Source organism: Homalodisca vitripennis, chromosome 4 (assembly GCF_021130785.1).
Source record: "Homalodisca vitripennis isolate AUS2020 chromosome 4, UT_GWSS_2.1, whole genome shotgun sequence".
In the NCBI taxonomy this organism is placed as follows: domain Eukaryota; kingdom Metazoa; phylum Arthropoda; class Insecta; order Hemiptera; family Cicadellidae; genus Homalodisca; species Homalodisca vitripennis.
The window spans coordinates 175,255,879-175,280,705 of record NC_060210.1 but is presented as its reverse complement, the minus strand read 5'-3'; the positions used below and the strand labels follow the sequence as shown (position 1 = coordinate 175,280,705).

Here is a 24,827-nt window from a genome sequence, read left to right as displayed (position 1 = left end):
TCGTGGAATTTCCAAAGCCTAAGAGAAAAAAAAAAAAAAAAAAAAAAAAAAAAAAAATACTCATCCTCATCTGTCATCTATCTCTATGATCAGACGTATGGCTTCATTGAACAATTGTCAGTTGAGCCTCGTAGGCTTCATTGACAGTTGTATATATTTGTCTGCAATCACAATTAGCGGTTTTAATTACGATTTTAAATAATTTTATTCTTTGTGTTTGTATATTCTATTTCACTATGCCTGTTAGAGCGGCAGGATTCATAATATTTCGGAGATTGAAAAATATAGAATTTTTACTAATGCAAACATCATATGGTATTAACCATTGGACGCCACCTAAAGGTTAGTTTATGATAAACAATATGATTTAGACATTTAAAATTATGGTAAATATAGAAGTTTAGGGATACCCTCTAAAATCACCTTGATATGCAGGAATTCCTAAATTTGCATTATTATAATGAATTTTCATGAAGAAGGTATTACAAACATTCAGAAATATCAATAATAGGCATAATGGTAAATGTGGAATTAATGGCCATAGTGGAAAAATTTGGGTTGTGTGTTATTAACCTATTGCTATCATCCTATGAAACAAAACGGGTAGGGTCCAATAAGCGGACCCGGTTTTTTATATCGAAATTGGCACAAACGATATTACTTAATCATAACCATCGATATAATCAATCGATACTGATTAATTATTTTTAACAATTAACTTAAATAATCTATATGAACAGCTGTAAACACTTTCAAATAATACAATTAAGGTAATATTTTAAATTTCACATAAGTAACATTGTGTATTAAAATGGCTGTCAATCTTAGGAAGCTTCACGAAATTGCTTTAAAAGACGATAAAACATGTTTTTTTATGGCTTCAGAATGTTGGGTTAGTACCTAAGAATCCATTATGTGATATTTGTGGAAAGGTAACAAATGTAACTGTCAGAGGAGCTAACATGGTCGTCTTCAGATGCAAAAAAGAAGGTAATGGTGGACACAACTTTAGTAAAAACGTTTTCGTTCTGTTTCAATTTAGTTAAAGTTATGAGTTTCCCTGATTTTGGTTATGTTCATTTATTATTTGTTACATCATTAAATTCACATTTTAATTTAAAACATATGATTGTTATTACTTTTATATTGATTGATAGTCTATGATTCGATATGCGAATATTAGGTATCGATGATTATATTCTTCGATACAAAAAACCGGGTCCGCTTATTGGAGAAATGACAAATGAGAAAATTACAGACCATTAAATGTAAAACTACGTTTCACATGCGGCAGAATATTTCCTTGTTCTGGACATCGTGTGATCAGGTTATGTACCATGAGTCAATTTTGTATTGGTTACTAGGCTGCAGTACAATAAGAAGCCACCGACACAATAAAATTACAATCGAATCAATATTCATGACCATCTAAAAATACTGAAAACAAAATGTCAGACCCAATTTCAAATAACAATACAGTTATGCTGGTTTTAAATCTTAAAAATTAATATATTAACAATAAATAAAAAACACAGTTATCTATATTTATAAAAAGGGGATATTAAACATTAAAGGCCGAGGCGGCAAATCACGAATTTGACGTTATCTACGTATTCTGCTCACCCTCCTGAACAAAAAATATATATAGTACTAGGGGGTGCAAATGACAAATAACATGATTTTAGGGGGTATATTCATAAGTAGTTAAGTTTATAATATTTTAATGTTCAGTTTGTGTGCTGTGTCTGGATAATCTGTTTACTTGAATATTATCTGTGGCCGGGACTGATTTTTATCGTGTTCAGTAGGTTGGATTGAGTGAGTGCGTTACAATTATGAATCAACCATCCACTAGTTCGACCAACCCTCTAGTGAATTGTGTGTGTCGGAGTGTTTAGTAGGGCACGTAAAGAGTTTACGTTTTAACCGAAACGAAATTATTTCCTTTTTAATTGAACATGGAATTTTTAATAATGAGTGTATTTGTTCGTCATGCGGTCGCGTGTTGTTTTTAAACCAGAAGACTTTGTTGTCTCGTTGCGATAGGATAATTACAAAAAGTAGTAAAAAAAAGTTTTAAATGTTGCAATTTTAAAAAATCTACTTTTTTGTTGCTGCTGCTCAGCTATATCTGCCAACGCACTAATGGTAAATGTTCTCTGTTAATATCCATCTATATATTTATATTAGAGTTTTTCGTGATTTATTAAGTTTTTTTCACTTTACATAATTGCCTTTGCATTACATTTCAATTTATATTTCTGATCAGTCCCTCTAGAATTTGATATTTTTACTGATAGGTACTATCTCGAGGGATGTTTTTCTTTCATTGACATCTTCCATTGACTGATGGCCGGAGGCACTCGTCTCATTTCGATAACAAGTAATTAATTTGTAGCTTGAAATTAAGAAAAACATTGTTTATTTGGATCAAAATTATGTTCATTTCAGTATTATTTTTCATTTATGTTTGCAAAGATGGCGACGCATCCGATGACGTCATCACGAAGTTGAATCATGGTCACAAAAGGTCACGTGACGCTTGACGTGGATGTACAACATGGAAATATTACCCCGCGCGGTGAACAGTTGTTCCATTTTTTATGTTCTAGAGAACTTCGTTATTTCTCATTTCCACCCCATCAAACCTTGTATTTGTTTTGTTGGATATACGATTCCAAAAAGTTAATAACGCAAAACTCGTATTTTTTTGCTCTGGCCGTTAATATGATAATTACCTAAAAAAGTTACAAACAGAAGAATAACATTTACTTATCTTTTACTATTTTCAAGGATAAACGTGTCAGACGGGTTTCTTTATAACCTTTATCCATGCATTAACCAAATTTTGCAGGGATCTTAACATTAATAGTGTCTATTGAAAAAAATTAGAATTAAAATTATACATCCATCCATTTTAAGATGGTGGTTATTATTAATATATATGTACAATAACTTGTCACAAGCATTTTATAAGAAAAACTGTTTTTAGGAAATTTTCAGAAACATTTGAGGACATATTGTTTAAATATATAACACAGTTCAGTTGCAGCTGTCGTGCAGGCAGCTTATCGTTCCGCTTGCGCAACTGATAAGATACCGAGCGTGGGATTTCTTGTGTAATCGTGCGGTTCAATACTGTAATTCAAATAATTTATAATATGTCGTTAAATTGTGGTGTTTGTGGCTTAGTATGCGGAGAAAATAAATCGTCTGTTAGGTGTAGTGGTGGATGTGAGCAATATTTTCACACTCTGTGTGTTAAAAACGATGGAGTGAAAACGAGAACCGGAGGCAAGGAATGAATGGAAATGTGAGACTTGTGTACAAAAGAAGGAGACCTCCTCCACCGGCAGCAGTAAATCGTCTATCTTCTTCAATTACTAAGGAGTTTCTTATATCGACAATGGACTCGTTCAAGAGGGAAGTGTTTACTGAAATAAAGAACTATACGTCGCAGATAGAGGAATTCAGGAAAGCTGTACAATTCTTGTCTGACAAAGTCGATGAATCAAATAGGCCTACTTTAATTGCAAGTATTAGGAAAGAATACTCCGAATTAAAAAAGGAGAATGAAATTATTAAATCCGAGAACAGAAAGCTTAATGAGAAGGGTATACATACTAGAAGACAAAGTCAAAGCTATGGAACAATACTCAAGACGGACGAATTTAGAAATTAGCGGAATACTGGAGACTAAAGGGAAAAATGTGTTAAGCTTGTTGAAGGATGTTGGATCAGCAGTTGGAATAGAGTTACATGAATCTCAAGTGTCGGCGGTCCATCGCATACCGACTTTTAAAAAAGAGCGTCCTCCATCAATAGTTGTACAATTCCTTACTAAAATACAGAGGGATGCTTGGATACAATGCTTTAGACAGAAAAGAACTCTTAATGGCAAGCGAGGTGCACCCATCATTCTCCAAGAACCGAGTCTTCATTGGTGAACATATGTCGCTGGACAACAAGATCTTCCTGGCTCAGTTGAAGGAGAAGTGCAGAGACGCAGGCTTTAAATACGTCTGGTTCCGCGAAGGAAGATTCTTCGTAAGAAAAAATGACGGGGAAAAGTGCTACAAAATAAGCAACCTACAGGATCTAGATAAACTGTAAAGTAAGTTGAAAAGTGTAAGCTAGTACAGCAATTGCTTGTTTAAATTTTCGTTTTAATATTATGTAAACAATCAATATTTTAATAATTCATTTCTATATGAATTTAGAAAAAGCTCAACATTTTGTTTATAAAAGCCTGGATCAATTTTATTCATCCCCCCAAAAAAACGCACAATTTTCCTTTTTACACTTAAATATTAGAAGTATGAGAAAAAACTTTGATTATTTGTTAGTGGAACTTAATTTAATTAGGAGTAAGCCAAATATTTTAGTTCTAAGTGAAATCTGGTTAAATAGCAATGAATTGTCCTTTTATAAGATACCAGGATACAAAACGTTTGGTAATTGTAATGACACATACCGAGCAGGTGGTGTTGCTTGCTTCATTAGAGATGATATCGATTGTTTACAATTAAAATTCGATATGACAACAGCTGATTGTCTTCTGTTAGAGTTAAAATATAATAATACACGAATTAATCTCCTCTCACTGTATAGATTACAAAATTTTTCTGAAAATAGCTTTCTATATGAACTTGAAAATAAATTATTACAGATAAAAATAAATACAGTTTATATTGGTGATATAAATATAGACACATTCAAGTGTTCATCAGATGTACAAAAATATAATAACTTAATGAATAATTACAGTTTTATATCACTAATTAACCAACCAACTAGAATTACTAATACGTCTTCTACCTGCGTAGATCATATATATGTTAGATATAGAGATATAAATAATCTTGAGAGTGCAGTGTTTGATGTTGGTATATCAGATCATTGTGCTGTAGGTTTAAAAATATTCACTTCCTGTCCAATTGAAAAATAAACAATAGCAAAACAAAAATTAAGTATAATTTCGAAAGAATGAAACAGCATAGATGTTGTGAATTGGGGAGATTTTTATAATACAGTAAATGTTAATCATAGTTATGAATTATTCTTAGATAAGTTAAATTATGTTGTAAATACTAATACTGTAAAGATTACTATAGGAAATAAGCTTGATAAAGCTAAGTTTAAAAGTCCTTGGATTAATAATAATATATTAAATAGAGTCAAGAAAAGACAAAAGTTATACAATATTTATAGAAGAAGACCTTATGATAATCGTTTTAAGAAATATTACGATTCATTTACAGTTAATTTAAAAAATGATATAGACAATCTAAAAAATCAATATTATTCTAAGTTAATAAATGAGCATGATGGCGATATTGGCCAACAATGGAAAATAATAAATAATTTAATGGGCAATAACGTAAATAAGAATGTCAACAAAATTGTACTGGAGAATGGAAGCACCTTAGATAAGCCTCAAGAGGTCGCGGATAAAGTAGCCTAAATAGCTTCCTTATCAGTGTCTGTGATATAAGCAATTGCACAACAAACCTTGCATCATTCTTTAGGTCAGATAATGGGTGTTATCCTTCTTCCTTTTATATTACACCAACAGATGCAAACGAGATCAACAAAATTATTAAAGAATTAAAAAACAAAAAGTCGACGGGATACGATAACATCACAGTACTGCTAATAAAACAAATATCTGAAAAAATAGCTCCTTTACTATCTCATTTAATCAACTTAAGTTTTTCAACTGGTGTTTTTCCCGAGGCGCTAAAAAAGGGCATTGTTATTCCACTGCTTAAAAAACCAAATTCTCACAGTCTATATAATATACGTCCAATTAGCCTGCTATCAGTTTTTTTCCAAAATTTTTGAAAAATGCATGAAAAAAGACTAATAACATATCTAAAAACAATAAACTTTCAAAACAATAGGCAATTTGGTTTTACGCAAGGCAAGTCAACCGAAGATGCGCTGATAGATTTTGTTTCATTATTATACAACAGCTTCAATAACAGTTGTAAGACATCTGCACTTTTTGTTGACTTCAAAAAAGCTTTTGATTTTGTCAGGAGGAGCTTGTTTAATCCAACTATAGTTAAGAATGAGTTTACTATAACCATAGAAACGATTCCCTAAAAAGTCAGACATGATTTTTTGAAACACCCTGTATATACAGTGCTTGATTTCTAGAACTAGAAGTGATGGAACTGCAACTTCCAGGGAGTATGTGGAGTACAGAACCTTTCTGAGAAAAAAACAGTCTGGGTTTTTTTAAACCCCAAAAAATTTGTGAAAATATGAGATTTAAATAAAAGTGTTTTTGAGATGCTAGGGAAAGTATCATGCAACCAGTTTTTTTTTTCACAGAAAGGTAGCATAAAACCATTCTGGTGTGGGGCACTGTATATAACATCATCACAGCTGATCTCGTATGGCTGTATCAGTGGAAGCTTAGCAATATTTCTTACACTCTAAACGTATTTATCAGCTCTGTTGCTCTTCTTGTTCTGGTATTCTGTATTTTTAGACACCTTGAAGTTATTTAAGTAAATATATGTGTTTTACAATTTCTCAAGTTCAAATGAATTAAAAATCATTTTGCATATTGCAGGGATACAATTAAAACTCTAGATTTATGTATTTACTAGCTGTTTCCCGCGGCTTCGCACGCGTCTCTTAAGCTTTGCCCGTATATTTCTTTGCCTTCAAATAGTGTTTGGATATTTTAATATACGTAACTACTGTGTTGTAATTGCAGTTTATAATGTGCAGGCGCTTTGATAACTTTTATATCTTGCAGTACAGCCTGGTGGTTAGTTGCATCAATGGGCATTGCGTATAAACCTTCTACATAGAAAAATACAAATTTTCATAGTGATCGGTCCAATAGTTTCTGAGTCTATAAAGGACAAACACACAAACATTCATTTTTATATATTATGATTGCAGAAACAGTTTAAACAAAATTTGTCGTTTCTCTTAAGCTTACTCTATGCTTTAAAACTATAAGTGTAAAGAAATTTATATATAAATATATTTTTTGTCGCATTATATATGTTTACAAAGAACAGCTGATTAAAAATTTGAAAAGACTCTTTCACTTAATAACATATGTTTGCTGCAATGCATTTCTTACGGGTATTTCTGTAACCAGTGGGGCGGAATCCTGAATCGGGAAAGGGATAAAAAGTATCCTATAACCTTCTACAGATCAAGACGAACAAATTAAAAAAAAAATTAGGCGAATCCGTCCAGCCGTTTGTGAGTGATGCTGTTACACACGAACAGTTTCATTTTTATATATATAGACTATGAAAGACAAAGAATGCTTATCTGTTACAACTTAAAACAATAATGTTACTTTTATAACTTGTCTCATTCAAGAAGAATTAATTTGTCCTACTCTTAATTTTGTTATTATTACAGTATTCTCTCCAAGTAAACAAATGTAATCTTAATATTGTTGTGTTTTCGGGCTCTAGGGCATGTGGATGGTGATGAAACTGATTATGAAGCAGCACTCAGAGAAACTAAAGAAGAAGCAGGTTTCGATGAAGAGGATTTAAAAATATATACAGATTTTAAAAAAGAACTTAAGGTAATTTTTCTTTTATCAAGTGTACTAATTTATTTTTGAAACAGTCATAAAATGAATACAAAGTAATACAATGCATTCTAGAAGCTACAAATAAACACTACAAGAATATTTTTTTTTTTAATTTCTGTGAGGCTTTTCGTACTAAAAAAGTATATATTATTGGAGTGTTTGTTTTAAATTAATAAAATATTACAAGTTAACAAAGTTCTATGAAGTTGTGGCTCAGCCTACATTGGAGAAACAAAACATTTTTAAAATATGTACATGAGAACATTAACTTTTTAGGCACACTAAATATTAAGAAAAATCGGCATAGCAGAACACATTTACATAGAAAAAAACATGAAATAGACTTTTCCAAAAAAAGTACTTGCAAAATTCCATACTATCGTCAAAGAATAATAAGAGAAATCTAGAAGTAATTAAGAGGAAAAATAACTTCATTAAAGAAGGGGTTAGGTTTATTGAAAACCTGGCAACATGTGATAAAAAGCTGTATATACAAACAATTCAGCCAACCACAATAAAGCTTTGACTCCCTTCGCTCACCTGAGGATGTATTACTGGTGTATTACTAGTTCTGCCAGTTTGGATCTAACATTTGCTTAAGATAACTAGTTCTACACAGCGAGGCCTAAATATTTCAAAATTTGAATATTGTTAGCAATTTTCAATGCGATTTGAATTGGAAAACCTTTATGATAATCATCACACCAGCCTTGTAAGTCTAAGAGTAAAGAAAAATATAACACTATTCCACTCATCCTTCACTCATTATGAGGGTAGTCTGAAAAGGCAAAGATGGCACCACTCGTAAATAAAAGCTACTGAAGTTCGTTGTTCATCTGTTGACAGTTACTCACCAAAGTTTCAGCAATTTTGGACGTGCAATTTGAGTTTAGTGAGTGAGTTTAGTTGTTTAAGTGAGTTGATGTGAGTATTTTGTGAAAATGGACAAAATCAAATGTTGAGTTGTTATTAAATATTTCGTTTTTGAAAGGCAATACGCCTTTGCAAATCAAAAATGAATTGGATTCTGTGTATGGGGACTCTTCACCATCATTTACCACAGTGAAATTTTGAAGTGCATAATTTAAACATGGTCATAAGAGCTTGGGAGATGATGAATGTATGGGACATCTAGAAACTGTAACTACAGACAAACACATCGCCTAAGTTCACAAAATGGTGCTAGAAAACCACAGAATTAAAGTGATAGAGATAGCATAGATTATGAACATGTCAATATAATGTCTTTGTCACATATTAAATCATGATTTAGGCATGAGAAAGCTGTCCACGTGTTGGGTGCCGCGTTTGCTCATGTTAGACCAAAAAAGTGTTCAAATTTCCAACGCTCTTGTGGTGCAGTTTAGGCAAAATAAATACAAGATTTGGTGCCAATTAATTATTGTAGATGAAACTTGGATACACCTTTATACACCCGAAATAATAATACAGTCCAAACAGTGGACTGCAAAGGGGGAATCGGCTCCAAAAAAAGCAAAAATTGATTTTTAGGCTGGGAAAGTTTGGGATAGTTATTTTAATCAATTATCTTAAAAAAAAACCATTACAGGAACATACTACACATCATTACTTGACAAGCTGAAGGCAGAACTTGCTGAAATCGCCACATTTGCAGAAAAAGAAAATCCTGTTTCTCAAAATAATGCACCATCTCAGCGGTAGCCGTGGTGAAAGTCGACAAAAAATGGTTTGAACTGCTTGACCATCTCTGTTTTACTCACCAGATCTAACCCCAAGCAAATTCTTTTTGTTCTCTTATAAAAATTCTGCTTGGAAGACAAAGATTTTCGTCAAATGAAGAGGCAATCACCTTTGTGAACAAATATTTTGGGGAGAAAAAGGTTGAGTACTATTTGGACGGGTTACCAGAGAGGGAGCATCACTGAGAGAAGTATGTAGAGTTTCAAGGAGACTATGTTGAACATTTTTTTTTATGTCTTCTATCTTTGTAGGTCAGATAACCCCCGTATGTTTTCACCAAAACTTCACAAAGTTTTTGGTGAATTTCAATCGGTTTAGAGATTTTGGTAAACAAAAACAAACTACAGACACTACTTTATAATTGACAAGGTTTTGAAAATGACAGTGCATATTTTCACTGATCACTCTACACCAAAGTAAAATAAATTGTGGCTGAATGCTAACTGTGTCACAGAATGCTTAGGTACCAAGATGGCAGCACCTATCTCCTGCCACAGTAAAATATTAGTTCCTTCCTGGACAGCTCCTGTAATTCCACTTTTCTTCTTCCTATGTGTCCTTTTTGGAAATATTTTAAAATCAAGTGAAATGTTACAATCCTATTCATATAATAAATGCGTAAGTTTGTGAAGATGTTTGGACGTTTTATACCCAGTCACATAAAACCTAGTGGACAGACATAGATGATATTTAGCTTGTACATTGCTTACATACAAGAATAAAACAGGTATATTTTATACAGAAAGACTAAACATACTCTTCAAATTAATCAAAAGAAAATTTATTTTCCATGAAGATAGACAAAATTGTTTACATCTGATCGGTTCACAGAATGCAATGTGCCACACAGTACCCAACAATTTTGTATTTGCATCAACAAATATCAGCCATAGTCGTGTGTTGCACAGTAGTATTAACACTACGGTGCTACCACAGGATGCTGTAGCTTGCCTAGAGTCCTATTATACTTCATATTGTTTTGTAGTTTTTTTATGTTACATTGATGTTTAAGGTTTGTGCTGGTATGCATGTTATTTATTAAAGCAACAATTTATTTACATGTTCAAACTCAATAAATAGTCTAATAGTATAATATACTAGTAATAATTAGTATATTAGGTGTTTTTACACACGTTATGTACATAAAAATAAATGACTATAGATGAGTTGCTTTGAAAGCCACCTATTCAGTGAACAGTGTGGTGGTGGGGAGTGAGAGAGAGAGATGTGGAGGGAGAAGAAATGTGGACTTATTTCTCCCTCCACATTCCTTACCAACCACTCCTCAGTTGCCACTTTACCACTCGTAGGATGTGTGTTACATAACAGCTGTTTTACAAACCTAGTAATAATAACAATAGCAGCTGTTAACAATGAGTATTTGTTTAAATACTTCTTAATTATACTAACATATTAAATAGATACAATGCTCTATTCGTAACATTAATAATAAAATTTAATAAAAATATTTGTTATTACGTAACAACGAGAACAACAAAACATAGCGTGATGCTCCAAAACACCAACACAGTACATATAGACACCCTAGTATAAAAAAAAAATAATAATAGGCCTACTATTATTGTAGCTTCTACGCAAAACCCTGCACACAACAGTTGTCAAACCTCTTCACATGAGGGAAGCAGAGCACCATCATGAAATAGATCAAGCAGTGAAAGAGGGCGTGGCGGTAGGTTTGGTCAAGCTCCTGCTCCTCCCCCCCCCCCCCTATGCACAAGAAATCTGCGTGCAGGTCGCTTTCAATGCGGCTCATCTATAGCAACTATTTATTTACATTTTAAAATGCAATAATTGAATTGTATAGTATGAGTACACATATGAAAGAGTATATATATATTAATACGAATTAATATATTATGTTCTGCCTTTGGTGACAGTTCATCTAGATGGATTTAGTTGTAGACTTTACAAATACATAACCAACTCATATTTAATAACGAAAACTCTTTATCTTATTGTAGATGAAAATACTGGTATTTGGTTAAAGCAAAAGATTTTTGTGTAATCTTACAATTTAAAACAAGCTCAGGGGAAAGTTAAGTTCAAAAATTTTGTTTTTGCAAGACATCATCCGACCACACACAGCATATTGGACTCAAGAAGTCCTGGACACTTTTATCTGGTGCTAATCTTGTTTTGGTACCTGTACTTCTGTTTTGATTTGGTTTTAAATTATGCATTTTTGAGCCAACAATTGTTTTCGTGGCACCAGCACCAAACATATATTATGTTTAAAATTTATCCATCTGTGAAATAGTTTGCACTTTGAATCTTACTTCCTCAATTTTCTTATTTAATAAACACTGTACATTTTCTTTATCCTGTACAGTAAGTTGTGGCAGACCTCTAATCCTGACATTGAAGAGGTTTGACAACTGTTGTGTGCAGGGTTTTGCGTAGAAGCTACAATAATAGTAGGCCTATTATTATTTTTTTTTATACTAGGGTGTCTATATGTATTATTTTTATTTACATTATGAGAATTAGTCCTATGTAAGCCAATTGAGTTGGATGAAATATTCTTTGTATTAAAATTACTTTCACTACTTTGGCTATTTTGCTCTGTGTAGTATTCATAACTTAGGAGTTGAAAACCTATTGCTTAATTCTAGGTCACAATCTATTCTTATAAGAGGAAAGTTCAGAGAAGTTTGAATCATAAGTGCCATTTCTAGTAGCTTCTGAATAAGAGTAATAATTTTAATTACGACCTTTAATTTTTTATTGGACATAGGGAAATATTTACTGGCTGTAAAATAATCTTCCTCTATGTTACTCTTGTTGTCCTTTATATTCCTTTGGCGGGTATATTCTGGGCATGTTCTGGAGTTACTATTGTGTGTTCCTGAACAATGAATACACTTTGCTGGCATATTACTGTTCTTTCATCTTAGTGATAAGCTTCAACACAGATTCTACATAACCTATTGTTGTTTCAAGGGGTACTTGCTACATGGCCATATGCAAAACAGCTTTCAGGTGGATTGTGATATTCCTTGTCATTTTCATTAGGGTGTATGTGATCTGTACTTCGTTTTCACTTATTTTCATTTTTTTCAATGTTTTTGTTATTACTATAATCATGATCTAAAATGGTTTCTACGGCTTTATGTGTTTCTATGTCATATCCTGCCAAAAGGGCATCGCCGACCAGACCCTCCAACATGTCGGGCCCGGCCTGAACAGGTTTATGATGAAGACTACTTATTGGTTATTTGTATTGTTATAAAATAAAATGAAACTAAAAGGAAATAAAACTTATTTTTGTTACCTTAGAATAGAAACAGAGACAGGAATATTTTTACATCTTACCTTACCCACTCAAATAGTTGAAACAAAATTTTATATTACAAAGTTCTATAAAACACAGGAATGTGACACTTCTACACCAAAGTCGTCTTGAACATTTCTTTTGAGTCTCCATTTTATATAGAAAAGATGTTTACTTAACTTATCATTTTGACTATTTCAAGTTACATTCATAAAACGTTCTGGTCTTTTCTTCATTATCTAAATAAGTTACAGGATTTTGATCATTCATTTTATAAATTACAAAGATTAGTCTAGACCTGTTGGTTTTATTTTTGCTTGAAAATGTTTGTTTTTTTTAACAATTCTAACATGATAATACATCTTAAATTTTAGTGTTATTGTGAATTTCTGGTGGAATATACTTGAAAACCGTGTCTAATACTTCTTTTTCTGCATTTTTATCCACATCTTTAAGTCTCTTTTTATTGTGCTGTGAACAGTATTATTATAATCTTTTATGATTTTTGAAGAATATCAATCCATTTAAAGTTTTCATCTCAAAAAGAACTTTTCATTTCCTCATTTTGATTTGTTATATTTCTCTACATTACTAGATTGTTCTTCATTTTCAGTGTAATACACCCAATACCAGTAAAATGTACCTTTGCCGTCTAAGCTGGCAAAGAAACTGCAGTGCTGGCGGGATGAACTATACAAAGGGTTAAAAGAACTACAAATTAAAAAAAAAGATTTGTTGGTAACAACTTGTGAAAAATGAGAAAAATTGTATCAAGTTTGAAACTGGTATGAAAGAATTTTATTGCCCTACCCATATTATATTCTAGATTCATATTTTTATAAACAGACTATATCATCTAAAACATTTAGTATAAACTACAGTTTTATTTTTGTAAAACTTTGTCACTAGATTCATCTGTTAAGCTTTATAAATATCCAATATAGTTTGTATTCTATTCTGTAATATGAACATGTTTTTACAGTACAATGTCAATGGAAAGCCAAAGGTTGTAACGTATTGGCTAGCTGAACTCGTAAGAAACGACACTCCTGTTGAACTCTCATCTGAACATCAAGATTTCAAATGGCTGGAATTGACTGAAGCTTGTCAGCTTGCAGGTTACCAAGACATGTCCAACCTTCTGGCTGAAAGCCACAAATTTATTACTGCAATGTAATTGTAAAGAAATAATGTATTGCTATAAGAGTATTTATTATAATTAATAATTTTAAAAATAAAATACTTTAAATTAAAATTCCATATGTTTATTATTGTTCACTGAGATAAAATGGTATTTTTTAATCACTAATATTTCAAATTAGGAATAATATGGCTTTAGAAATATTTTCATGAATTTTATGCAAAATAAAATTTACATGACTTGCCTCTGGAATTATACAAGGACTTTGGAAGCAAATTCCAATAGAATATGAAAATATTTAATTAGCCTCTGAAGGCCTGGAAGCCAATAAGTGGTTAATACATTCACGTAATTACAATAGTGTCATTTGTACAGTAGTGTATTGAGCATGTAAAATAGGTGAAACATGCATTAGTGTGTGGATATCAGCTAAGTATAGACTAATTTGAACTATTGATTGGTTTGACTCTCCTAAAGTTTATTCTATTGTTCTGTATACAATATTCATTTACGTCCTTCTTCTAAATTTAATTGATGGCTTTTAATATTCGTAATTTTGTATCCAAATAGTGAGAAAATTCCTACTCAGGGTTCGTTAATTCAAAAAAAGAGTATTCTCAAGAAACATTGCAAAAACTATAGCCATTCATTGTACTTGTTTTGGAAGGGAAGGATCTATGTTTCAAATTTTATTTTTAATGCTATTAAACATCGATATAAAATGCTTTTTTCATTGTGTGCAAATATTTTGAACTTATCATCAAGAAAAGTAGTTACATAGTTAATAGCAAGTATAATAAACGTTTTGAAAAAAAGAAACATTACAAAAATTACTTGTAAACGTAATTAATTACAATAATTGTATCACTCCAATAAAAGTAGTAAGTAATAAATTGACTCTAATAACATGATTTCCGACATTTGCCATCGTTATATGTTATAAAAAGGTATATCACTATTTTCATATTTTAACCTATAACCTTTTATAACCTATAATGATGAAAAATGTCCGAAATCCTGTTATCCTTTCACATTTTCCAACGTCAATAATAAACGTTAAACAAAAACTTTACTCTAATGTATAATAGAAATTAAATATTTTTTATTGTATTCTTATATTTATACCGTACTTACAAAAAGGGGAAGGTTTCTCTTAACAGTAACACTGTAAAAAAAAATGGTAGGCCACTTAGCTGATCTCTTTTGAACCTTTCTTCTGTTTCGTTTTATCATAGTTATAAACAAACCAACTTTCTTTTTCTATAAGTTTGTTTACAACTACGATAAAATGAAACAGAAGAAAGGTTCAAAAGAGATCGATCAGCTCAGTGGCCTACCATTTTTTTACAGTATTACCGTTCCAAACAATATCAAAGTCCGTCTGTTGACAGGTTGGTGAATGCAAAATAAAAAAATGCCATAATAATTAGTAATGATACTGGTTATGCAATGATGTACCAAGTGGTGGAATAATTTTTGCTGTCCATTTTTTTTCATCTGGATCTTGTATTTGCACGAATTAAAAAAAGAAATTAGAGAGGAAAGTACAAGGGATATCCAGAAAGCAGATTACATTTAGATAAAAACAAAGTATAAAAATAATATTTTATTATATATTTGAAAGTGATGCTAAAATACTATTCTTCAACATAGTTACCATAGAAATTTAGGCACTTATCATAGCGGTGAACAAGGTGTGAAATTCCAGCGATATAAAATTCTACCGCCTGAGACTTCAACCTCCTGCAGTGCCATCATCATAGTGCTGCATCACAAGCCATATCTTTATTGCTGGAAAAAGGTGGTAGTCACTGAGTGCAAGGTCTGGACTGTAAGGCGGTTGTGGAAACACTTTTCACTTAAAATCATCGAGGACTTCTTGAGTCCAATATACTGTGTGTGGTCTGATGTTGTGCAAAAACAAAATTCTCGAACTTAACTTTCCTCTGTGCTTGTTTTGTATTGCTCTTTTTAATTTTTGCAAGGTTTCACAATGCCTTGCAGAATTATGGTTGTGCCACATTCTAACAAATCAACAAGAACCCTTTCCTGTCCCAAAAAAACAATTGCCATAATCTTCCGTATAGACAATGTTGGCATGCATTTCCTTGGTTTTTTAGGGGAGTGCTTGTGCTCCCGGTCCATAGACATGTTAGTTGGTTTCACAATTCGTGTGTTTTTCCCAAGTCTCATCTTCTGTAATGATTCGATTGAGCAGCAAGTCCCCATCTTTTTCATAAGTGTCCAACAATGTCAATGAAGCAGCCATACACTGATTTTTATGGATTTTTGTTAAAATTTTGGTATCCATCTTGCACAAAATGTATGGTAACATAACTTCTGCGTACAAACTCCTATAAATTTGAGGAAAACTAAGTGTGAGTTCTGTTATTGTGATTCTGCGGTCTCTTGTCTCATTGATTTAAGAGATATTCATTGGTCACAATGATTGGCCGTCCATATCGGTCGTCATCATGCATATTAGTTAGGTCACTTTTAAACCTAATGCACGTATGACACACTCCACTGTCAGCAATCACATTGTTCCCATAAACTTCCACAGAGTTGGCGATAAATCTCAATTGGTTTATTGTGCTTAGCCAACAAACAATGTGTATTACTGACCGCCCTTCACAACTTGTGGGATTTTCAGTTGTGTCATACAATTTAAACTGCTATTATAAAACAATGAATAGCGACAGTAACCTCTCACTAGCACTGCTGGATAGCCAATGAACGGAGAAGTGCACTGACATAAAAATGGCCACAATAGTCCCGCCCCTAGTGGCTACAGAGCGTAACATAACCTACTTTCTGGATAGCCCCCGTATCATTATTCGGCTTAATGAATACACAGACTCATTTTCTAAATTATTTTTTTAAATTTTATCTTTTTTGCTGAAGGCTGGCTTTGGGTAATTCCCACAAAGCCTCAATATACACTGCTTTTTTATTTAAGGTTACTATATTTTTATTTAATAAAAAACACAATCACTTGGTTATTGTGGTTGCCTATAAACGGTGGTTACATTAATAGGATTAGATACATAAAGTGAATAGTTTGTCACATCACCATAACATTATCCATTAAGTTATTAAGTTTTCCTCTTTGTTAGAAAGTTCCTCTATGGTAGAAACGCATGCTATCTTTTCAATCTCTATTTTGTATTTGTTGGTTTCTCGAACATAACCTACGTTAACCTAAGTGTGTTATTACCCTATTATGTCCGTTAGTAAATAGAATAGGATTTGCTAGGGATTCCTAATATATATGGATGTTAAGGAGCGGATAATTTAATGCGATCTTCTCTGCCTGGTGTCCTTCAGGCATAGCCTATCCCGAAAAGGTGGACAACGGGTGGAAGAACCTAGGCCAGGATAACATTTATGTGTACTAAGTGATCTGTTGTTCTGTGTGGTTAGATTTACATTGTTATTTGTATCATGGATAGGAATTTATTAATTTCCCTAAAGATTTCAATGTCTGTTTGTTTCAACAAGTCGATTAATATATTTCTTGAGGATTGCATATTTATTGGACTTGGTGGTTTTATTATCTTGAAACAGTGTTGTCTTGCATAATTGTACTTGGGACATTCCAATAAAACATGTTCTGTTGTTTCAACTTTTGCCATTGTGCAGTTCAAACAGAGTGGAGTAAAATATCCTTTTATTTTGTACAAACAAGAATTTACATTTGCATGTCCAAGCCTGAGTCTGCATATATTAATAATTTCCCTTCTGCTGAGATTGCATGTTTTAAACCATGGGTATCTAGTAAAGTAGTTTTGTATTTGTTTAAACGAACTAGCCTTAGGTAATTGCTGAATAAAGTTTGTAAATTGCTTTCCATATATCTTTTGCTGGTAAGCTTTATAGTCTTTAATTGGGGCTGGTAAATGTGTAAGATTTCCATTACATGAGGCTTCTTTGGCTAGCTTGTCTACAGTCTCATTATGTTTTATTCCCACATGTCCCGGAATCCATTGGAAAATTATGTTTTTATCTGTTTCTACCAAAAGTTGATAAATCATAAGGACAATACCATCTTCTTTAAACACCTTACTGCAGTTTTCTAAATCTTTAATGGATGCCTGGGAATCCGATCATATCAGTACATTGATGATGTTTAATGTAAGTACATACTCAATCGCAAAGTAAATTGCATATACTTCAGCCGAGTAATTCGACATATTTTTGTTTAGCATAAATTTACTTTGTTTATTTAGTGATGGAGTGTAGAAGGCTGCTCCAGTACTTTCTTCATATTTTGAACCATCAGTGTATACCATCAGATAGTCTTTGTAGTTTGTTTCCAAACACCTATTTGTGATTTGCTGAATTATAAGATCACTACAATAATTTTTACTTATCTTCTCTTCATTGAGTGTACTGTTAAAAGCTATAATTAGGACTGTTCATTAAAATTTGTAGATTGAAATCCCAATGGTTTGGGATATTTTGTGTTAGGGTCATGTAATGAGGGTTGAAATCAGCAATTTGGCTGTACAGTGGGATTTTTTTTTTCTGCCAATAGTCTGATATATTAGTTTGTAGGTTAAGATATGATATTTTATGGAGAGCTGGGTGTTCTTGATCATTTGTTAACTTATACATTACTCTTTCTGCAATAATTTTTCTTCTTATATTTAATGGGAAAATGGAGGTTTCTGTAAGTAAAGATGTAATAGGAGTTGATTTAAATGCATTCAGAGCCAATCTCATAGCTTGTTTTTGTATAACATCTAATTTATTTAGCATAGTCTGAGAGATATGACCAAACAAAAAACTACAGTAATCTAGCTTTGCGAGTATCAAGCCTTTGTATATTTTAATTATCAAGTCAGGATGAGCTCCTTGACTGCCACAGGATAACATTTTAATTAAGCTTAGATCCTTTTGACACTGATTGCACAAGTTTAAAATATGTTCTGTAAAGGCTAGTTTACTATCAAATGTTACCCCTAAAAGTTTAATACTGTCTGACACTTTTATTTCTTGTCCAGATATAAAGTAACGCAAATTATTTGAGTTACATGTCCTTTTTCTTGAGAAAATAGTAATATGACTTTTGTTGGCATTCAATTCTAGATGTAATTTATCAAACCTTTTAACTATATCATTTAGGGCATACTGCATGTGATAATGGGCGCTATCATAATTTTTGTGACTTGTATATAACGTTATGTCATCAGCAAACTGGACTGAATTAATTTCTTTTGGAAGGTAGTTTTTTATGTCCGATATGTAGATAGAGAACAGGATAGGACTAATAACACTTCCTTGTGGTAGGCCCTTACATGTATGTCTTATAATAGTATCATGAGGAAGTATCAGATGAAGACTTCTGTTAGTAAGCCATTTACTGAAGTGCGTAATAAATTTGGTTGGAATACCAGCGAAATATAGTTTTCTCAGCAATGTAGGTATGGATACATTATCATAAGCATTTGTTATGTCAAGTGCGGTAACAATAACATTTTCTGTATGGGTTAATGCAATATGGATATCCGTTGTCAAGGTCAGTAAGTAATCTTGACAGCTACGTTTTTTCCTAAATCCAAATTGATTATCAGGAATAATTTTCAATTTATTTACAAGCCACTCAAGTCTATTCTTTATCATTGTGTTCATAATTTTCATAAGGCATGATATTAATGATATAGGCCTGTATGATTTTTCATCATCTTTATTTTTACTGGGTTTCAATATGGTGATTATTTTAAGTTCTTTCCACTGTACCAGTATATCTTCCTCATTTTTCTATGTTGTAGATGGTAAGTAATATTTCCAGAGCATTCGTCATGACTGATCATGCTGTAGGTAACATCATCAAGTCCTGGGGCAGTATCTTTCTTCTTCGTTTTAATGGCATTAAGAAGTTCTTTCATATTAAAATCGTTATCCAAATTGTGGTTGCTGTCATTGATTAAAGGATATTTTATTTCATAGTTTTGTGGTACGTAATCGGGCACAATGTGACTCATAAATCCTCTGCCAAATCGATATTATTATAAAGTTCATGATTATGAGTGCTTGTATTATTTTTAAGTTTTTGTACTATTTTCCATGCATGAGTTGTAGATTTTGTATCACTGATCTGGGTACATCATTTTATCCATCCTTGTTTTTTGGCATGTTGTATTACTTCTTTGGCTTTAGATTGGGCAATTTGATAATTTCTGTAGTTCACAGCAGTCATATTTATTTTAAAAATTTTAAATGCTAATCTTCTATAGGCTACAGCTTGAGAACATTTTTCAGTCCACCAAGATTTGGGTGAAAACCTCAACTTCTTGTTATCAGTTGGCAACGTTATATTGGGAATAAATTATTTAGCAGCGTCATTTATAATGTCGTACAGCTCAGAAATTTGTATGGACGACGTGTTCGAGATGTCATTTATCCTGGTTTGTACATAGGCAGTATAGTATTCCCAGTTTGCTTTTTTAAAATTTCTAGATGTGGACCTATTTAGTTTAGGATTGATATACGAATAAATCTGATTAATTTGAAAAGACATTATAATTGGATAATGGTTACTGCCCATTGGATCCTGCAGTATGTTCCAGTTCTGTAATTATGAATATAATTTAGGTGTAGCGAATGAAAGATCAATGGTAGACTGTTGATGAAATAAAGCTGGAGTTGTTGTCGGATTGTTTGAATTGGCTAAAATAAATAAAGAGCTATTATAGTGTTTGTATATATCATTACCTCTGCTATTGGCTTTATTGCTTCCCCAAAAGGGATGATGGGCATTGAAATCGCCACATACAATGGTATATCCTTTATCATCGGAGTATGTTTTCAAACCAAAAGTTTTGGTTAACTTTCTTATTTTATTTTATTTCCTTTCAACGGTCAGTTATTAGTGCTATATATGTTTATAATTTTTATTTGATGTTTTAAATTGGTAGTTATGATACTCAAGAGTTGAGTTGATTCTGAATTATATTCTTTTATTATTTTTATTGATATTGCTTTATGAACTATTAAAGCTGTACCACCATAACCATCTAACCTATCAATTCTCACCATATTGTAATTTGTATCTGATAATTTGTCTTGGTTGGTTAGCCAGGTTTCTTGAATAGCACCTATATGTATTTGTTCTTTTGTGAAGAAATGCATAAGTTCAGGCCATTTAGGTTTTAATGACCTGGCATTCCACTGGAATATTTTAAGTCTGTTAATATCTATGATTTATTTCTTAGGATTAATTAATTAATAATTTTTTTTCCAGTATATTTTATTAAGATAGTATTCCATAATTTGTAGATTTGTTTATATGTTATTATAGCACATGAAGTTTTTATTATTAGATTAATAATACACTAGTGATTAGTGATATATGAATTTCTAGTTTATGTATTATATTTTTAATAATTTACCTAGTCAGACTTAAGAACTATGTCTAAATGTGATTTGTTTTTATCTATAATTTAATTTACATGTCTAATTTTGGATCACTTAAGTTGAATTAATCTAAAATTGTACTGTACAAGTTTAAGTTCTTTTAACATTTTTACCTGGTGGTAATGTTTTTTTTTTGTACCTGTACTTCTATTTTGATTTGGTTTTAGATTATGTATTTCTGGGCCAACACTTGTTTTTGTGGCACCGGTACCAAACATACACGTTGTTAAAAGTTCACCCATCTGTTTTTTTTTTTTGTGTACCTGTAAATTGAGAAATAGTTTGCACTTTGGATCTTGCTTCCTCAATTCTCTTATTTAATAAACATATTAAATGTTCTTTATCCTGTAGTTGTGGGCGGACCTCTAATTCTGACACTGAAGATGTTTGACGACTGTAGTGTTTAGGTTTTGTGTAGAAGCTACAATATTAGTAGGCCTATTATTTTTAGTTTTTATATTAAGGTGTCTATATGTATTATTTTTATTTATATTGTGAGAGTGAGTCCTATATAGGCCAACTGAGTTGGATGAAATATTCTTTACACTAAGGTTACTTTCACTACCTTGGCTATTTTGGTCTGGGTAGTATTCATCGCTTAGAGTTGAAAACCTGTTGTTTGTTTCTAGATTCTTATATGAGGAAAGGTCCGGGAAGTTTGAATCATATGTGCCATTTCTGGTATCTTCTGAATAAGAATAGTAATTTAGATTGCGACCTTTACTTTTTTTATAGGACATAGGGAAATACTTACTGACTGTAAAATAATCTTCCTTCATGTTACTCATCCTGTCCTTTATATTTCTTTGGCGGGTCTATTCTGGGCATGTTCTAGAGTTACTATTATGTGTTCCTGAACAATGAATACATTTTGCTGGCATATTACATTCATCCGAGTGATAGGCTTCCCCACAGGTCCTGCATAGCCTATTGTTGTTACAAGGGGTACTTGCAACATGGCCATATGCAAAGCATCGAAAGCATTGTTTTACAGGTATTATAAATGTATCTACTTTGATTCTAACATAATTTAATTTAACATATTCAGGTAGACTATCTGAATCGAATGTTAGTTTTACGAATTGTGTGGATGTGAGTTCATTATTCACTCGCCTTTTAATTCTTTGGGCTTGAATTATTCTACATGGGCTTTCAGTATCTGAGAGAATTTCTTCATCAGATACCTCACGTTCTACAAAAATTACACCTACAGAGTAAATTCTTACAGAGGGTACAAATACATTATACTGTGAAAGATATTGGGAATCGACTAGATTATTTGCTGCCTCGTATGTTTTACATTTAACTGATAGATTTTTACCAGCCCGATCAATATATTCAATGTCTGAGTAATGTGTCTTAATTATTTTACCTATACAAAAAGGGTTTAATTTACGTTTCTGTTTGTCCTGTATTATAATTTCAAAGGAACCTTTGTTATCATGTTTGTAATACCTTTTAAGAAACATTCTTTTTGTATCATGTGTATTTTTATATTCCTTGCTATTCTCATTAGGTTGTATGTGGTCTGTATCTTGTTTTCGTTTATTTTCATTTATTTCAGTATTAGTGTTATTACTATAATTATGCTCTAAAATGGTTTCTACGGCTTTTTGAGTTTCTATTTCATAATCTGCCACAAGGGCATCAACGGCCAGACCCTCCGACACGTCGGGCCCAGCCTGAACAGGTTTGTGTTGAAGACTACTTACTGGGTATTTGTGTTATAAAATGAAATAAAATAAAAATTATACTGAAAAGAAAGAAAAATTATTTTGTTACTTTAGGTTAGAAACAGTCAGGAAGATTTTTACATCTCATCTTACCTTACCCACACAAATAGTGTACATAAAACACAAATGTTATAATACAAAGTTTTATAACAGGAAAATAGCAACCAAAATGTAACGCTACTCGAACCGCAATCCTTCTAAATTCTTAAGGAGATTGATAGCCGAAGTTCTACAAGAAAGTTCTCTAAGACAAAGAAGAAGGTCAACCATAAGAAAATGATGACAACAAATATAGCTGCTGTGAAATTTATGGAGAAATGAATGATTTATTTACGTAAACATAAGTTAGTAGATTACCTCTTAACATTCAAGTTAGTACCCCCAAGAAAGTTAGTCATAACAAAAAGAATGGATTTTATCATGTATATCTTAAAAAAATTTTAGTCCCAATACTTTAGTAATGAGGGTGAAAAAGTATAATTTTGATTTAAACATTTGTGTAGTCTAGTTTAAAAAAATATCTTGTTGTATTGTTCTCTTGTAATTAATGGTATAATTGTCTAATATTTTTAACTACTAGAAACTGTAAAACTCATCCCTGGCTCTACTCCTGTATTGGTTAATGTTCCTGCCTTGGACCAAATTAAACTTGAATCGGCAGTACAGGGTCACCTCAAGGATATACAGGCAGGGCAAAGTCAGCAATCTAAGCTCCCTGAAGGCATCCCTACAAGAATCTTAACAATTAAATTTTTAATTGATTCAGACAGCCAGATACCAAACTTTCCTGGCAGACCGCCCACGTCCAGTAATCGTACCAGACTCCACGGCTGACCTTGACAGACAAGTAGGAGAACTGCACTCCTGCCTACAGGACGCCATGACCAACTGCCTTAAGCCAACCTCGCCCGTGGCTGACAACCCCCGCCGACTTCCTCAACATCTACAAGAAGAAGTCCAACTGCGGAGACGGATGGGGAAGACCTGGCAGAGGACACGTTTTCCTGGGGACAAAGCCGCCTTCAACAGGCAGGCTGAAAGAGTGAAGCAACTCCTGCAGGACCACTGCGCAAAAAACTGGAAGGACTATCTTGGGACTATAAGCCCGGAGGATGGGTCTGCATGGCGGCTGGCCAAAGCCCTGAAAACGGCGAAAAAGCTCGAGCAGCCCATCCTAGGAAGGCATGGGCTAGCCTACTCCACGCAAGATAAGGCCAAAGCTTTTGCTGACTGCATGGAGTTGCAGTTCTCCCCCACCCAAACATCAGGGACCCTGAGCACACTGATATGGTCGATGCCTACCTGGAAGCGGAAGCCCGAGAAGAAGAGGAAGTGGAACCCATCTCAGAGCAGGAAGTCTCCCGGCTCTGACCAAGCTGAAGCCGAGGAAGGCACCAGGACCAGATGACCTGGGCCCACCTGATTTAAAAAAAAGCTACCACCATGGGCAATCACGTGGCTTATGTCCTTTTCAACAGCTGCCTACGATTTCGCCACTTCCCGTCCCTGTGGAAGCAGGCGAAAATAATCATGATTCCTAAGGCCCAAAAGGACTTAACGCTCCCAGGAAGTTACCGACCAATATCCCTACTCCCAGCCCTCTCTAAACTCTTAGAGCGACTAGTGTTGGCGCGGTTTCCGGAAGACTTCTTTCTAGCTCTGAGGGAGGAGCAGTATGGATTCCGCCGAGGCCACTCAACAACTCTCCAGCTAACTAGAGTTAACACGGAGATAGCAGACAACGCCAACCTCGGTAGAGTGACCACTGCTGTCTCAATAGACATCAGCAAGGCATTCGACCGGGTTTGGCAATTAGGTCTGAACTATAAGCTGGCACATAGTCCTCTCCCTAGGACACTTCGACATCTGTTAAAATCTTATCTGCAAGACCGGCAGTTCACAGTAGCGGTCTGCCCGTCAACGTCCAGCAGCAGGCAGATC

General features: G+C 33.1%; 1 protein-coding gene across 1 annotated transcript; it reads left to right on the top strand.

Annotated features, from left to right (window-relative positions):
- The first annotated feature begins 61 nt into the window (after positions 1-61).
- Positions 62-13,848, top strand: LOC124360700 (bis(5'-nucleosyl)-tetraphosphatase [asymmetrical]). The gene is made up of 3 exons (XM_046814528.1): positions 62-342; positions 7,455-7,570; positions 13,576-13,848. The coding sequence occupies exons 1-3, from the start codon at positions 237-239 to the stop codon at positions 13,768-13,770; spliced, it is 417 nt and encodes a 138-aa protein (XP_046670484.1). The 5' UTR covers positions 62-236; the 3' UTR covers positions 13,771-13,848.
- The last annotated feature ends 10,979 nt before the right edge of the window (positions 13,849-24,827 follow it).

Bases quoted from the DNA above. Each gene is read 5' to 3' on its own strand.
- LOC124360700 (XM_046814528.1), top strand. From the start codon at position 237: ATGCCTGTTAGAGCGGCAGGATTCATAATATTTCGGAGATTGAAAAAT. The intron at 343-7,454 runs GTTAGTTTATGA...TTCGGGCTCTAG, and splicing joins CCATTGGACGCCACCTAAAG to GGCATGTGGATGGTGATGAA. The intron at 7,571-13,575 runs GTAATTTTTCTT...ATGTTTTTACAG, and splicing joins ATTTTAAAAAAGAACTTAAG to TACAATGTCAATGGAAAGCC.